The sequence below is a fragment of the Heloderma suspectum genome, chromosome 2 (genome assembly GCF_057233095.1).
Source record: "Heloderma suspectum isolate Gila_16-S chromosome 2, 16-S_ref, whole genome shotgun sequence".
Classification (NCBI taxonomy): domain Eukaryota; kingdom Metazoa; phylum Chordata; class Lepidosauria; order Squamata; family Helodermatidae; genus Heloderma; species Heloderma suspectum.
The window spans coordinates 83,047,450-83,066,083 of record NC_139459.1 but is presented as its reverse complement, the minus strand read 5'-3'; the positions used below and the strand labels follow the sequence as shown (position 1 = coordinate 83,066,083).

At 41.2% G+C, this 18,634-nt stretch overlaps 1 protein-coding gene across 1 annotated transcript in view; it reads right to left on the bottom strand.

Moving 5' to 3' along the window:
* MEGF10 (multiple EGF like domains 10) overlaps positions 1-18,634 on the bottom strand; it is a 186,183-nt gene that overhangs the window by 20,626 nt on the left and 146,923 nt on the right. The window contains exons 14-16 of the mRNA XM_084833987.1: positions 8,493-8,639; positions 5,443-5,577; positions 2,302-2,430 (exon numbers count right to left, since the gene is read on the bottom strand). Coding sequence (XP_084690113.1) covers positions 2,302-2,430; positions 5,443-5,577; positions 8,493-8,639 — 411 coding nt within the window. The remainder of the gene's footprint in view (positions 1-2,301; positions 2,431-5,442; positions 5,578-8,492; positions 8,640-18,634) is intronic.

Below are 18,634 nucleotides of genomic sequence, written 5' to 3'. Positions count from 1 at the left end.
GTGGCTGGTGGAGATGGTTTACAAACCACTCTGAAACACTAGAACAAGCCATAGGTTTCAGGGTGGTTTGTAAACCACCCCAGCCATCAACCCTCACCAGTCGGCCATCACAACAATCCACAACCAGCAAGGACAATTATGCTAATTAGGTGACACATGCCCCACATGCACGGAGGGAAAATAAGCCACCATGGCTTATTTTTCCTCCATGATCATGCAAACCTAGTCATTGGCATGCCCTGTGAATCACCATGGATTAAACAACCCACAGTGGGCTATTTGATCATGCGAACCAGGTCATTATTTGTGAAATACTTATTTAATTCCATTGACTACTGTTTCAAGCAGAAAGTCTATGTGCATTGTTCAAAGCTCATGTATAGAGTTCAAAATGACATGTAATGTATTTGGTGATGCAAGGTTGGGTTGACTTATAGCATCTTCCTTGAAATGCCAGAATGGAAACAAATAAAGGTGCTTACAGACAAGGCTTTTATCGTGTGATCACCCTCCTCATTCACAGAACTATTACAGGGGGTAGGGGAGGGTGTCCAACTTTCACTTTACCCACCTTGTGTTTTCTCACTGCTTCTTCCATCTTTTTTTTTCTGTCCACAAAATAATCCACTAAGGAAGAAAAGACGGAATAGCTGCACAATATCTTTTGAACTATCCATTTAGAAGCACCTGAAGACAGAACTGAGGGGATATGTCCCTAAAAGTATTCTTCTGTACCTGAGGTAAATCTGTGATACTTTAATCATCTGAACCCCTGGGCAAGAATTCCTTAAAAATTCTGCTAGGACTTCAGCAACTTCCACCCACAATCAACTGAGAATTGATTAATCTGTGTGGCAAAGTCACTTTCTAGATACCACTGTACAACTATGTAATGGACATATGAGTACCACCTTATACAACCCCCCCCACTGACCACTTCAAACATCTATATGCTTCCACCTTCTACCTGGAGCACACTAAGCAATCCATTGTCTGTAGCCAAGCACTACAATATAACATTTGGTTCAGCTCCTTGGACAGGGACTCATAACTGAAGGATTTAAATCAAGCATTCCTAATACTACAGTACCCACCCAATGAACTGAAAAAATAGATTGACATGGTTAAAATGGTAAACCAGTAATAACCTTCTACAGGACAAGATCAGAAGAAAACATGATGGAACATAACTTGTCACCTTCTACTCCTACCTAAAACTACTCCAACCTATCTTCCAACATCCCATTCTAGATAATGATGCTTCTTGCTCACAGGCCTTGGGCAGTAGGCCTGTCCTTACTTACATATAAGTTCCATAATTTAAAGTAGCTATTGATCAGCAACAATGGGCTACCTAACAGACCTACAAACCCAGCTCTCAACTCTGTCGCCATATCTACGCAACAAAACTATTAGAGGTCCTAAGAATATCAGCTGTACCGTAAGGAGCTTATTTACCTGTTATCCTCCAGTGTGACATACGCTATCATCTTCCATATGAATATAAATATAAACATACAAAACTGCCTTACACTGACTCAGACTACTGGTCCATCCATTCCAGTGTTGCCAGCTATGACAGGCAGCATCTCTCCAAGGTCTCAGGCAGAGGTCTTTTGCATCACCTGCTACCTCTTCCTTTTAAATGGAGATACCAGGGATTGAACCTGGTCCTTCTGCATACAAAGCATTTGCTCTGTAACTCCTCCCATAAATAATACCAATAATACCCTACTGCACTCTGCAGATGACCTATTGCTGCTGTTGTGAATGATCACTGTGTTTATTGTAAGCTTTACATAGAATTGTCACAGGCAGAACCTCTTTCGTTTTGTGGCGGTTTGACCCTACTGTTTACCCTTTTCTTCTCTATACCTGTGTATATACAGAAATATACCAACTGAGGATAACACTTCATGCATCTGATAAATTGGGCTCTAGGTCTCAAACACATATGCTCAAACACATACCACAAACATGTATGCATAAAATGCAGGAAGGCATTTATTTGTACAACAAAGAGTGGTTAATGCTTAGGGGGCAATTCAATACTATCTTTGTGGAAAGCATACAAATGACTATATTATAAAGACTGAATTTTCCACTAGTGAAATTTGCTATGCAAATATTTGATGCACTATTTGAAATGCAAATACAAAGAGATTGATTAGCCTTGTACCCCTTACCATTTTTAGTTAGTTAAAAAGTATGTCCTCAGCATCTAGGAACAAATTAAACAGAACTAAACTGGGGCTAGTTACTCTGACAAAACCTCAGAGCAAAGAAAATATTTCTACTTACGCTGAGAACAGTCACTACCAATCCAGCCAGGATAACATTGACAAGATCTATCAATTGGATTACAAGTTCCATTATTGGTACATGTGCAAATTCCTGCACAATTCTTCCCAAATCTGCCACTGGGACAGACTGTAAAAGAGCAATTTTAGAATATATTAGTAATATGCACTCTTACCACTTGTTTAGCTCAGTGATGTTCCTTTTTGATTTGTTTTTAAAATATTGGTATATGAGAGAGATGCCATGAAATGGTGGGAAAGCGGACCTAAGACAATAGCTGAGTTGGTGTCTGGGTGGGCAACTTCTCTTCTCTATTCCCATTAGGTTTTGCTCCACCTTTCTTTCCTTTGGCCTTTGCTTCCCCTAGGGATGTTGGAGAAATCCTCAATGGAACCAAATGAGTTTGGATTTTCATGAATCCAACCTGTGAATTCTGCAGCGGACCAGCTTTCCCCCTGTCCAGCAGATTCCACAGACTTGTGGATCGTTTTTCTAACTTTCCCGAATCTTGCACAAATTTTGTCATAGAAAAATACACAACATTTTAAAAACTGGCCCAAAATGCACATTTCCCCCATAGGCTAAAGCATTAAAATGTGCATTTTGGGGGAATTGCACATTTTCACATGTGCGAATTTGCGCAAATTCAGAAACAACAAAATCCAATTCCGTCAATGCACAGATAACGGAACAAAAGGCACCTGACAATCCACGAAACACAGACAGAATGGACTTTACACAGTCCGTACATCCCTAGCTTTCTCTATATCTCCTCCTCTTGGCCGCAGCTTCAAATGCTCCTGTCATTCAGATGTCATTGCCTTTGCTTGCCTTCTGCTTCATGCTCCTTTCCTAGACCGCTCAGCTGATGTTGCTCAAGCGTTCTTTTCTTTCTACTTCCTCCTGTATTTATTTACTTACTTACTTACTTACTTTCTTAATCGCCCATCTGGCTGGTCACCCAGCCACTCTGGGCAATGTACAATAATACAACAGTTTAAAACAATAAAATTCCACACTAAAACATCGTATTTCTAAAAATACCCTAACCCATCCCAAATGCCTACCTGAACAACCACATTTTTAATGCGTGGTGGAAGCTCATTAAAGAGGGGGCATGGCAGAGTTCCCTAGGGAGGGAGTTCCACAGAGTGGGGGCCACCACAGAGAAGGCCCTCTCCCTCGTCCTCATCAGCCTAGCTGTCCTGGCTGATGGGACAGAGAGAAGGCCATCTGAGGCTGATCTCATTGAGCAGCCTGTCTGGTGTTGCTGGAGGCACTCCTTGAGATAGGCTGGGCTGGAACCATATAGGGTTTTAAAGGTCAAAACCAACACCTTGATTTTGGTCCAGAAAAAAATTTATTATTGCATTTATATCCCGCCTTTTTTCCTCTTGCAAGGCACCCAAGGCGGCTTACATTATCCTCCTCCTCTCCATTTTATCCTCACAACAACAACCCTGTGAGGTAGGTTGGGCTGAGAGTGTGTGACTGGCCCAAAGTCACCCAGTGAGCTTCCATGGCCGAGTGGGTACTAGAACCCGGATCTCCCAGCTCCCAGTCCAACACTCTTGCCACTACACCGCACTGGCTCTCCATATACTGCCCCCACTTCCTTTCCCTTTTCTTTTCAGCCCTAGCCATCTTTAGTTATGTTCCTATGCACATTTCTATTGGCCTAGACCAGCCTTTTGTGGTTGAACCACAAGTCCAATAATTTCCAGCCAGCACTAGGAATCATGGGAGATGCAGTCTAACAGATCTGGAGTGCAATAGCTTGGGGAAGGCTGGAGCATAAGGAGGAGATTGCTTTTGATAAGACTTGTTTTTTGCCACTGTTTACAAAATCCCTGACAAATTTATCTCTCTATCCCCTAGTCCTCTACTGTGCATCAGTTATGCATTCAGGCAGCAGTTTTTCCGGTTTTTGCTCATCTCTCTCTATCCCATATCTGGCATGCGTAGCAGTCATTGACTTTTTCAATGCCATCCAAGCACAGTTCTTTCCCTGTTTCATTCTCACTCAGCACCCAGTATATTGTTTAACGCACATTTCTTACTTGAGCGCTGGTCAAGTAGTTCCATGAATGTTACAGACATGCCCACATACCAGGTAGGAAAATGACTGACAATAGAAAACTTGGAGAAGGAAGAAAGGAAGAATCCGCCTTTGATTTTCACATCAGAGAACTCCTCCCAAATGTTTCCAACCTCAGAATATGTTAGCAGGCCCTGGTGGTTACTGGGCCATTTTTTATTCATGTTTCAATTCGTTATCACTGCTAGAGGATGGAATGATACATATAATTGTGAGAAGAGTGACAGGACTGGTGATATCACAACTGGTGTACTGTCTGGTGATATCACAAAATAATTGAAGCCCAGATATCTAGGCTATTATCTTGGGCTCCTCTGTGATTCTTAAAGGGTACAGGTATTTGAGGGCAACATTTCTCTGAGGTAGTAGATCACAGAGAAACCAGATTAAACCTACATTAATTTCTTATTCGTCTGACAATTCTTCCCCAGCCAGTCCAGCAAAGTGCCTCAGGAGAAGGTGGCAGACAGAAGGACACACTCTCAGATTAGTGAAACATTGTCATAGGTAGACAACAATGCCCAAATATGTGCTACATTTTAAACCACATTCTTTCAAAAATGCATATTTAAATAAAGTATAGCTACAAATTATGTAGTGCTCCATTCTCTTATTCCAATGTTGTTTTTAGTTATATGTTGTTTGTGTATATTGTCTGTGTGCTTTTATATGCTTTTTTGTAAGTTGCTTTTAAACATTTTATATTGTATTTAATGTTTTAACATCTGTAAACCACCCAGAGAGCTTCGGCTATGGGGCGGTATAGAAATGCAATAAATAAATAAATAAATAAATAAATAAAATCACATATGTCACAGTACCCAAACATACATTCTTCTCAACAAGAGGTAAAATGCGGTTTTTAAAGAGTACCCCAAAGGAATAACCCATCAAAGCTTACTTTCTAAAGTGAGCATAAAGTAAACTATAGAATAGCAACGTTTAAAAATGCAAAGCCACCATCTGAAGAGATCACTATGACTATAAGTAGGAAAAACAGAGAAAACATCATATTTGTTATTGGATTATATTACAATTTGTACCTTCATTGCAGAGAGATCCTGTGAAACCAGGTAAACAGTCACACAGTCCAGTCACATGGTGGCATGGACCACTGCTGTGCACACACTGGGGGCATGCCTGACTACAGCGATGACCATAAAACCCAGGAGAGCAAACTGAAAGCAGAAATATGTTGCTTTAGATATACTTGGGGAGACTTGGAAACATTTGAGAATTCCACTGATATATAAAACAAATAGATGCACTACTTCAGCAGGAGCTTAAAACATATGTACTGAATTTTACCTAAAATAATTGTATGATGATAATTATTGTTATTATGCAATCACCGTACATTGAATCGTCATCATTATTATGCCATCATTTGCTGTGACTATCTGTAGTGTAACATTTTTCTCTCTAGCTGGACAAGAATGAATCACTGCAACCTGACAGTACCCGATAGAATGCAAGTATAAAGTACTTTTTCCAACACAAGGGCAATCAAAGTGCAGAAAGCTACTCACCGCTGCTTGTTTTTATTCAGCTCATGACTTTAAAAGAAAGCACTTCAATTCATTTTTATGCCAAATACACTAACCCTTCACAGATACATCACCACTTAGATTGACAGAGAAAGAAAGAAGCTGTTGGGTAGAGTTTCTTTCTTTACATTGCTAATCTCTGCTGGCATTTCTTTCGTGACAAATTAGTATATTAAGCAATACTTCAAGTTAAGTGCCTGTTGTCAAGCAGCAATTAACATTTACAAAGCTAACTTTTGCCTTTAAATTATTTGAGTCTTTTAGAAGTCAGCCAGCTTGATTGCATGCTTGAAACAGGTTGCCTGATCAAAAAAAAAAAAAAAGCATGCCAGAGAGCCTCATGGTTTTTCAGTAAAATTGTGGGTCAGTCATTCCTTCTCCTCTCTTATAGTTCAAGCTGTTTGTATGGGTATAGCCACTGATTAGTACAACTACTTGTCTTCATAGATACTGCAATGTCTTGAATACCCTGATACTTTCAAGAGTGATTTCAGTGTTATAATGGGGAGACCCACTGTTTTACATTATGTTCATAATATGTCATCATTACGTCATCTTTATTTACAGTTCCTCCACATTAACTGAATTATTAACTCTAAAGCCATTATACTGACAATTGCTGCCAACTTTAGAAAAAATCCATCCAGGACTATTGCTGTGTAGCTTCAATTCATTTCAATAGGGCTTGTGTGGGACCATTGCTTGATGGATGGCACATAACAGGGTGGCTGAACCTGAGCCACCTAGATCATTGTGTGTTGTTAAGTAAGATGCATCAGTTTATATCCCTTATAACACAAGAGGGAGCGATAGGTCTAGCTCTACATTTGACCACCATGTCAATTCCCACACTATGGCTCAGGTTCCAATTGACAGTAAATAGCCTGAAATGCTTAAAATAATGAAAATGCTGGTATAATACATTCATGATGTACCCAGCATTATGAGCCAGGGTGTAAGTGGTTTGGGCAGAATCAAAGCTAAGTATGATAGATTACAGGCAATACTTAAAAGTTGTGGTCAGGTTTTAAGAATACACACTAAAGGTATTGGGAGTGAAATAGAGAAAGGAGGCAGCATGGGACTGGCAGGAAGAAATTCTGCTAACAACAAGCAACACTACAAGCCTAAATGTTTACACTAGAATCATGAAGATAGCCTATGGGTAAAGGAAGCAGAACTGGAAACAGTAGTAGGAAGCAGGCTGGGACCCAGAGGTGAGACAGTTATGACAATTACAGCAGAGAGCTGGTTGGAACACAACATGCTACAGGCAGAGTGGTTAGCAGGTAATGGAAGTATATCAGTACATCATCTTGTTCTGTGCAATGTATTGGGATGCTTATACAAAAAACTGCTTTGGACAAGCCACATCTATATGGTGAACAAACATGGAAGGGATCTTATTGCCAGTAAAATTTCTGTGTACAGAGTGGGAAGGAAATAAAGAAGTCCCAACAATACCACAGCAAGGTCTTGGTTTTAAACTTGGTTGGGCCCCCAAACCTCACCCTCTCATTCAGATCATCCATTGCCATTGTTTTGTTCCCTTGGCCCTCCTGTTACTTTTTTCATTATTTGGTTTCCTCTTATGCAGATAATATTTTCATTGTTTTTATTCCTCAGTTCGTCAGACATCTGGAAAAGACGTTCTGAGCCTGTAGTTTCTCTTCACTTTTAATCAGTATATAAATTAATTATCAGCCTAAACCAGAAATGGGCAAAGAGGACTGGCATCCTGTTTATATCATGTAGGTCAACCTTCCCCAACCTGGAGTCCTCCAGATGTGTTGGTCTACAACTCCCAGCCTGCCCCAGCCAGCATAGCTCTCCAGGGCATGCTTGGAGTTGTAGTCCAACACATCTTGAGGGTGGCCAAGTTGGGGAAAGTTGAGGTGAATGCTAATTTGGTACTGTTTTCATAAATTATGTTTCCTATTGGTTTTGCAACTAAAAGCTAAGTTGAACATTATGGCTCCAGATGAGGGGTGCCAAAAACCACTTCCACGTGGATCAGCCAAATTGTCTAGGAAGTCTCCAAGCCAGCTCTAGCAACTGCCAGGAACATGCAATGCTGATATGAGTAATACTTATAGCTATGGTTGATCCATGTGGTAAATAACTTTGAAGTGCAATAGCATGGAGCTGCTACCAAACAGAAGCATTTTTATTTTCAGCAGCTTCCAAATGGGTGTTGTGATGCTTGGATCAGTCCTATATTGTTTACAGAGACAGTTGGTGTCATTTTCTAGAAGTATACGCATTTACTAACACAACAAGACTCCAGTTTTGTTGAATGTGGGCTCAGGTGACAGCATGCACCTTGACAGATACATAGTGTATATCAAATTTGCAAATTACACAATAATAACAAGAGATTGCTGCTGGAAAAAATTGTATTAGTGACAGGGAAAGCACATTTTGGAAGTATTACAACAAAATATTTTTAAAATTAAAGGAGCTATCTAAGTTTGCTTTACAATGCTATAATTCAGCATTATAATATAACCATACTAAAGAAAGGAACAGGACACTTTCAAACTTACTTCTTTGGCAAGTAGTGCCTCTATAACCAGGTGCACATTCACAAATTCCTTCATCTGGAGAACATGATGCTCCATTTTTACAGTAACAGGACAATGAACAATTTGGACCCCAATGTCCTTCAGTGCATACACTGTCACAACGCATACCTGCAAGGAATTAACATACAGAGCTGTCATCAGTAGCACTAGAGGAAACATTCCAACCTCACAAATCCCTTGCAAATCACTGGTTAACTGGCAAGCCAACACTGTACAGCTATCAGAAATATTATGAAGGAAGGAGCACAGGGTAAAATCCAATGTAAGTCCTAGTTAGAGCAGTCCCATTGAAATGAACAGGGCTTAAATTAGTTGTGACTAACTTAAGTCCCATTCATTTCAATGGGTCTACTCTAACTAGGACTGATGTTGGATTTTACCCATAATGTAGAGACACTATTTACTATACATGAAGCCATGTTCCACAAGCCTTTTGGCCAGTGAGAATAAAAGCCAAACTAGGTTTGACAATGGCAATGAAGGGAGGCCATGTGTCCTCTTTTACAGAGGACAGACCTCTATTTGAAGGGCTACCAGAAGAATGTCCTTTGTTTTGAAGGTGTCCTCTATTTGAAAGGCTATCCAGTCCAAGTCCAGTTTAAAGATAAAGAGCCATCAGAAGGAAGAGCTGGCCATCAACAATACCTGAATAGCAGACTGAGCAGGCAGGTACACAGGTCATTTGATCACATTTTTTCCCCACTATGGTGAGATGCGCTGCATTTCTATTTAATGTTTAAATTTGCATCTATATTGCATATATAAATATCATGCAAATCACTGTCCCTTTGGGAGGGGGTGATGCATGTCCTATTTTTGGGTGATTCATAAGTGGCCACCCTAATGGCAAACCACTTTTAAAGCTGTTTAGCCCTCCCCACCCACATGTCTTTTTTGCTCAAAAAACTGGATTCTCCACCCTATACCTCTGTGCCTGGGGCAGACTTTGATTACAACAAACAGTCCTTCTTGTATGGCCTTAAGGCAAACCTAATAAGACAACAATGTGGCCCAGAACAGTATGGCACTTCCTCAATATATCACATGACTCAATTACAGATGAATGGATTCAAGATGGCTATTTTTATGAGAGTGAAATTCCAACAAACCAAACTTCAGAAGTAGGTTGTCATCAAGTAATGCTATATATTAGTTTAACCCTTGGAAGAAATAAATAATGGTTTTTCAGAACTGGGTCACTATAAACTCACCAGCTGTAACATCAAGAAGTAACACACTAAAATCCCCCCACCCCACCCGATGCTTTGGACATCCAGCTAAAATGTTTATATGCAGGCCCTTATCTTAGGTTTTTTTCCCCCTGTTCATCTTTTAAATTTGAGAGACTTGCAGTTCAATCAAAAAGATCTAGGACATTAACTTCTGCCTTTCAAAGCTTCTGAATGGAATGTTCAGTTCCTATTGCAAAAAGGTTGGGTGTCTTCTTCCCTCACATTTACAAAGTCAGGCCTTATCTACACTCATTAACATCATGGCTGGATAGAATTCTTTAAGGAGTTCTTACAGAAATAAAATGTGAAAATGTTAATCTCTTAACAAAAATATCTAATTCAAAACACCAGGTTTGCTTATTATGTATTATTATTCAACAGATATGTAGGTGATGCGATGCGCATGATACAGATATTATTATTATTCATTATGATTTGAGTGTATGGCAGCCATTCTTCCTCTTTTATAGGGCGTGGTCCTCTATTTGAAGGGCTGCCAGAGGACTGTTCTTGAAGGCATCCTTTATTTGAAGGGCTGACCTATCTAACAACAGTCTAAAGATAAAGAACAAACAATAGGTGGAGGCATTCATGCCCTGCTTATGAGGTCCCAGAACCACGTATCTGATTGCTAGGTTTTATTCTGGTTGCAGTGTTATATTGTGGTTTTAATGCTTTCATATTTTATATTGTTTTATCCTGCGCTTTTTGGTTTTAATTTTTGTGAGCTGCCCAGAGAGCTTCAGCTATTGGGCGGTATAGAAATGAAATGAAAATAGCTATTAGGAGCAGAATGCTGAACTAGACGAACCTTTGTTTTGCACCCGGAAAGGCAGCCCTTTTGTTCTTATGATTCTCTATTCTTGTCATACCAAAAAACACAAAGTTCAGTTTTGGTTTATTTTCTTCATTTTGCATGAGGAAAATTTGCAAGGCAATAGATACTGAAGCAGCCTATTTCTGTTCTAATGAGTGGCAAGCTGATTATTGCTATGTTTCATGCCAGGGGGAAAAAGCAGAACACAAGAAAGATCCCATAATGCTTAGTTATGCTGAAGATATTGACTATTCAGCATTTCATCTCATTGCTTGCTGCAAAAGAATATATGCTATGGGCACAACTCCAGTATATACACAGTCACAAAGACAACAGCCATGGTTCATTCATCGTTCATTCATTAGAACCATGCAGCTTGCGCACTCTTTCTATCTCTCTATTAACAGTTAGTAAAACTAACTTTCTTGATACCTTTTTGGTGTTTTGTTTCACTTTTAAAAAGTCTCCTTTCATGTCAAACACCAGTAGGCATCCACTGTAGCTTTCAGACCTTATTGTGTCTACAGTGCTTTCTATTATCAATGGCCTATTATTAGAGTGCAAGTACTGAATGAATCATCCAGAAGAATGACTTGCTTTGTGAAGTATTTCATGCAAAATATTCAGGTCCACTTCCTATCAGACGTCTTGAAGGAGCAACTTAGCAAAATAGGCTTTGGGTTTTTGTAGGAAAAATCTTTCTTAAACAACCCAGAGTGAATATTTTATAGAGTCTGAGGAAGAATTGGGGGAGACCTGCTCTACAGGGGTGAATCCTGTTTGGGAAATATCTCTTCCTAGCTGGAAGAAAGGTGAATGAAGGTCAAAATTTTTACATCTTAGATCTTTCTACTGACTTAAGCCTGTCAGAGAAATGAGCACAGAGTGTATGAAAAATACACTGAAAAATGTCTCACACTGAAATTTGACAAAAACTCAACTAATTTTACACAGGATACCAAGTAACTGTAAAGGGACTACTTTTCCTGAATGAATGCAAATTTGAATGGAATTTGAACTGATTGCCAAGATACAAAAAAAACCTTGTTATACCATCAACATCTTACAAGCTGATTTTTGTCTGCCTAGCTAACTGAGTTTTATGAATAAAGACACAAAGTAGCTTATTTCTCAACAGCTTGGAACAGGGTATTTTCAGCTTGAAATCTAAACAGAGTCACCTACATTTGCATCTGAATGAGAGTGAGAGAAGCTGAGACCCCTTATTAGATGACACTGAAAGCTGTGCAAACCTCAGACCTTAAAAAATATGCCCAGGCTGCTAACTATCAAAATACAGGCTTATGCATAGACATTCAAACACATATGTTTGAAAGAAAAGTTTTTAGTGAATAGCAGGGCAACAAATCTGGTTCAATAGAACCCAACAAGGACAAAATGAGGATAATATGAGAGATTTTCATTTCTCTTTACTGTTTTTTAGCTAACTTCTCCAGTGAACACATGGGAAGGTACACTTAATAAATTAAAAGCAAATGTGTTAAGTTGAAAATGTTCTAGACTTCCAATGTGGTATATTTTAATAAATTTTAAGTGAATGTGGTTTAATGGCTGTTTTATTCACATGTTTGTTAACACATTAATGAAATTTTATTTTTATGCATGCTCAGAGTAATTAAGCTGAAATTGCATTCAATGGCTGCATTTGCATGGTCAAGCTCCAGCAAACTACAGGCTCAGGTGATCTCCCTGCCCTCTCTTCCTGTGGCATAGTCATAAGAAGGAGATTGGAAGTTTTGGCTTCTGTTTTGATTAGCCACAGTTTAATGTTATATCTGAACCCCAAACAGAAGTTACTCTTAACTATGGTTTCCTAAAACAACCCAGCTTCCTAAAATGCAGTTTTAAGTTTGCTTATTTTAGAAAATTGTAGTTAAGACTAACTGCAGTTTGTGAGCAGATGTCACAACAAATTGCAGTTTGTCAGAAACAGATACAAAAGCTTCTGAACTCCTCCTCATGGCTATACTGGAGGAGAAGGGGGAAGTGTGCAGCTTGTTCTCATAATGCTAAACCAAGGTTTAGCATTACATGCAAATCCAACCTATATATCTGATCAAGATAATGAGAGAAAAACTGGCCCTGTTGGGATGTAACAGTGGCATTCAGTGGCAATTTGTGGGTTAATCAACCCACTAATTGTGTGAATATGTGGTATGCATGAGCAGCTTCCAGCAGTCCAGAACAACCTACGAATGCTGCATTCATAGGTTGTTTCCATGACCTACAAACCTGGACACTTGCGATTGTTTGTGGGATTGTTTGTTAACAAGTTAACCCATGGTTTGTTCTTGGGTTAGCTTGGGATTGTTTAACCCATGAACGACTCCAAGTGCCTGGGTTCGGACCTCACAGAAACAACCTATGGATGCCATATTTGTAGGTTGTTCCAGAAAACTAGAAGCAGTTCGCATGCGACGTGCGTCCCTGCAATTCGAATTGTCACTGGACACTGCCATTACATCCAAACACGAGCACTGTGTGTATTTGCATGCACGTGTATAGCAAAAGTTATTGCTTTCCAATGCGTTCATGTTTTATACATATATGAAATATAATTGATTAATATTTATCTCTGTAGAATATAACATTTCTAAAAAGAATCTCCAATAGGAGCAGACCTGTACATGCTCAGATTTTGAATAACCAATGTCAGCAAACAGCTCTGCCTTATTTGGTGAATGGTTTAAGCCTAAAGACAACAATACTGTGTGGGTAATTTGCATGCAAGGCTTTTGAAACAACTTTAACTAAAATCAATATGAATAATGTATCTGCATGTAAACTTTGAACATCTAAAATCTATCTTATGAAACAAAAGGATTATTAATATGTTTTTACATTGATTTTATTCTTGATAAGCAGATTGGTAAGGAAATGTTTTTGCCAGGAGAATGGACAAAGAACTCTTTGATGGCCTTTACAAGTTGCTAGGCAATAGCTAAATGGTCATGATAAACTTCAGCTAAGCGGCTCTGAAGAAATCCTCATGCATTTAATGCTCAAAAAACTATGCCAAGAGCTTCACATCTAAATTAGTATTCTTGTAGCATTTCTAATTATGCAAATGAAGTAAATAATCACTTGGATGGTATTATCTATGCTGTTATAATGTTATATATACTAAAATATCCCATATGTTAACAATCTGGTACAATGACATACTGCGTTGTGGCACTGGCACATAAGATCGAGACTTAGCACTGAGCCAAAGGGAGAAACCATTCAGTACTACTGAGAGCCAACTCTGCACTCTACTATTGCTGTTACAGATCCAGTAAGCTGTCCCATACTGACAGCTGCTGGAATACATATTCATTGATACTGGAGAAAAAGACAAAAATTGTAATGTCTCATATTAAAAAGGTGCAATAACATCAGAAAGACCACTTCACATCCAGCAAATACAACACAGACAATATCCTATTTGATTATTTACCAACTTGCAAAAAATAAGTTGTATACTGAAAATAAAAAAAGCTATTGTTAGTGCCATTACTTGAGTCACCATATTTGTATCATCAGTGATATGTGTAATGTTTTACTATATGCCCATAGAAACAGATTCATAGTGCTCTGGCTCCTGATAATACATCAGAGGAGTAGCCACATTAGTTTTTTGCAACAAACACAAGACGTCCTTTGGCTCCTTAAAGACTGATGCATCTGGTGAGGTAGACTCTAGTCTATGAAAGCTTATGCCATAATAAAGTCTTGAGAGAGCAATACTAAGAGCAAAGAGCCCAAATGATGGAGCACTCTGATCTCAGAGTCTCAGAACTATCCAAAGCCCTGCTGGGTTCTTGCTGGCAGAGCAGAAGGAATAGCAGTGGCAAGGTCTCCCCCTGTATGCCCCGGCTGTGGGCTGCTAATGTTTGGAGGTGCCGAGATAATGAAAAGCCAGATCCAGGTTTGCTTACAAGGAGACTTTATTGAGTACTTACAGCACACAGGCATACCCAATGGTTGGATCAGACAGCTTCTCTGAACACCGAGCCAAGGGGTACGATGGGTCTTATACTATACATGTTAGCAGTGAGGCAGCATGACAGCAGCAAGCATTAATTAACATTAATCTGCAACTTTCCCAGCATAGGCTAACAGTGCTTGTTCAGAATGAAAACAATCAGAACTTTCCCAGCACAGACACCTGTAGCTTAGCATAAACATAGCCTCACTTCTCAAGCACATCCTAGGCCCTGATAAGACAAGTGCTCATTAGCATGGAATGTGCTGAGGAGGTGATATCGCCCTTTGACTCATCTTACCAATCAAGAGGCCTACTATCAGGAAAACTGCAGCTGATGGACTAAAGTCAGAGAGCATTATGGATCTCTGAACCCCTCTAAAACTACTGGTAACTTGGTGTTACAGGCCAGGGGTTACAGGGCCAATACATTCCACCCCCAAGATGCTCAAAGGGCTATTGAGTCAGCGCGTCACAATCTTTTCTTGCCCAGAGGAATGCAAGAACATATTCTTGCAGAACATAGCCTATCACAGCTAGATTTGCAAAGTCAGCCGTGATAGGCTACGTCAATTGATCACGTAGCCTATCACGGGTGACTTAAAAAAAAAGCGCGTACGCTAATGGCGGCCCCCATAGGGAGCCGCCATTCCCGTTCCTTATTTGGTCACTGTAGTCTACGTAAAGATTTACGTAGACTACGGCGAAAATAAGGGCAACGCTATTTGCATTGCCCTTATTTTCGCCGTAGTCTACGTAAACATTTACGTAGACTACAGCGACTAAATAAGGAAAGCGAATGGCGGCTCCCTATGGGGGCCGCCATTAGCGTACGCGCTTTTTTTTTAAGTCACCCGTGATAGGCTACGTGACGATTGACGTAGCCTATCACGGCTGACTTTGCAGATCTAGCCGTGATAGGCTACATGAATCGTTATGTAGCCTATCAGGGGGCGTTTTTTTTTTTTTTTAACTTTCGCGTTCGCGGCTGGGCGAGGCAGGAAGCCTCCTCCCCGGCCTGAATTTCTGCCGGGGCGAGGCGGGAAGCCTCCCCCCCGGCCTGAATTTCGGCCGGGCCGAGGCGGGAAGCCTCCCCCCCGGCCGGAACTTCGCGGGGGGACCAGCGAAGCGCCTCCCCCCCACCGCAAACGTCCTTCGAGGACAGGTAAGTGACTTTCGTCCACCCCTACTTCTGTCTAAACAGAGTGGCACTACTCAGCTCTCTAGCAGTGATGCTCCAACCTGGGCAACTTTTCTGCAAATCCTGCTCCACCTCTGTCAGGTTCTCACAGACATCTTCCAGCCTTCATGCCTACCAAGGCTAGACCAGCGTCGGACAGGGAGTTGGGTGACTCCCCCTGGCACCACTCTGAGAACACTGACAGAGATAAGCTTACACAGACTCTGACATTCTAAAACTGAATAGGCCCAAGCCTTTCTAGGCTACTTCTAATCAAATCTTGGCTATAACTTACAAGGCCTACTGCATTACCGAAGCTGGGCTCTGTCATTATCTTCGCTCCCATGCTGCCTCTTCACCCTAAAACTCCCCTCCCCTCACATTTTCTTGGCTTGGTTGCTCAGAGAATGGTGAGGGGGAAGTGATTGTCTAACTAGGGAGCTTGCAAAGACATTGCCAGTGCTTCTGAGCTTTCAATGGGTCTACTTAGAAATCTAAATCTAAGCTATTTCATACACATTAAAAACAACAAAACCATCTCTTTTGCAAGGAGACAAGGAGAGATCTACAGGGACTGTCATTCTTAAAGCTGATAACGTGGCTTTACACACTATAATTGGCTATGATCCCCTCCCCTTTGCAAAAGTAAACTTAAAAGTACAGAGCAGTTTTGAACTGCAGGGCTCTTAACAGCAAGGGAACAACAATTGTACTTTTAAATGCTTCTCAAACAAGGACTAAAGAAACTGAGGCTTGAGTGAGGGGAAAACTCTTGGGGCTATCCATCACTTGATAGGCTAGCCAGGGATTAACAACATGACCCCTCCCTTCTTCTCCCGTACTTGGCACACAAACTTTCTGGTAAACAAAATGCTGAAACTCAGGACACTACAGGGAGATGATGGGGGTCGCTTTGTACTTGCATTCTTTACACAGCCATCAATCTTCTTTGGGAGATGGCGGGTGGGTGATTTACAGGGCTTGAAAGTAAAACTTCACAGTTTGTTTGTATTTGTAAATCCTGGGTTCGAAACAAGAGACGATGAGGTAAAGGGCAACCAAATCTTTGCTTTGTCAGGGGCGACAAATGACTCAGGTCAGTCTTTTTCCGCTGGGATCTCAAACAGGAAAACAGTCTTAGTTTGCACTTGTAACCTCATTTACAGCATCAGCCGGCCGGCTATGAAGGTCTTGCAGCTACTTCGATACCTTCTTTTTCTCAATCAGGTTGGGTCTCCCAGCTTACAGGGTTTGTTGCAGCTTGCAGGAGCATGGTAGTAGTGTTTTTGGCTTGGCTAGGAACACGCTGTCAGGTTTCCCAATCTCTTCAGCGCACACGCTCAGGCAGTCCGACCCTGGACACCCAAATCAGTGAGATTTCTTCATTGCAGGGAATCCCACGGCAACAGCTTAATGGTTACACTCTTCAGAAATCATATAGCTGATGGTCAGTAGCTATAGGCTCTATGTAATTCCAGAACAGTCCAAAGCTAAACACTACTACCGTGACTGCGATCTTCATTAACGTGGTTTCTCTGCTTCATTCTGCCTTGGGACCGTCTTCTGGCATGCTTTCAGCTCTAAGAGGGGACTAGCCTGTGCTCTGGGTGCTGATTCTACACCTTTACTCCATTCTTTGTCTTCATCTTCTGGGTCTTCATCTTCAGTTTCCACTTCTTAGGGATTTCATCCCAATCGGGCGAGGTGATGATGTTGCGCACTCTGGCACTCTTTGGGCAATTCTTCCAAGCTCGGCATCTCAGCCTAATGGCTACTTCTTCAGCCTCCTGCTCTCACTCCTCGTTGGAGGCCAGGCTGTCTGCAATGTTTTGCTAATTAACATCTTCAGATCTTGTTCTTTCTCCAGCTTGTCCTTGAGCTTTTCTGCTTTCTCTGACTTTAGTCCATCAGCTGACTCTTTCTTCCTGACAGTTTGCAATGCTGTCAGCAAAAGCCATGCCAGAGTTCCTACACTCTGAGCCTCCTTAGCTGACCACTTTCCCAGCTGCAGAGATTACAACGCAGTTTCCAGAGCCACTGGCATGCAGTCCTTCTTGACCTCTGGGCATGCTCCCGGTCCGCTCAGGGATGCCGACTGCTTTGCGACTGGACCCCACAGCTCCAACTGCAGACAGCCTGGGAGTCAGTTTTGCATGCCGACAACCGCATCCTCCTTCGCTGTGAATCTCAACATATCAGTTCTCTTAGCACCCTGCTCGCTGCGCCAATTGTATGCCCTGGCCGTGGGCTGCTAAGATTTGGAGATGCTGAGATAATGAAAAGCCAGATCCAGGTTTGCTTACAAGGAGACTTTATTGAGTACTTACAGCACACAGGTGTACCCAATGGTTGGATCAGACAGCTTCTCTGAACACCGAGCCAAGGGGTACAATGGGTCTTATACTATACACGTTAGCAGTGAGGCAGCATGACAGCAGCAAGCATTAATTAGCATTCATCTGCAACTTTCCCAGCATAGGCTAACAGTGCTTGTTCAGAATGAAAACAATCAGAACTTTCCCAGCACAGACACCTGTAGCTTAGCATAATCATAGCCTCACTTCTCAAGTGCATCCTAGGCCCTGATAAGACCAGCGCTCGTTAGCATGGAATGTGATGAGGCAGCGATATCGCCCTTTGACTCATCTTACCAATCAAGAGGCCTACTATCAGGAAAACTGCAGCTGATGGACTAAAGTCAGAGAGCATTGTGGATCTCTGAACCCCTCTAAAACTACTGGTAAGTTGGGGTTACATGCTGGGGGTTACAGGGCCAATACACCCCCCCTTCTGTGTTTTTTCCTTAACTCTAAGAAAAAATTCCCTTCCATTGCCATTTAGACCAGCCTCAGAGCTGGGCTGAATCTACACATAGCAGTTATACCG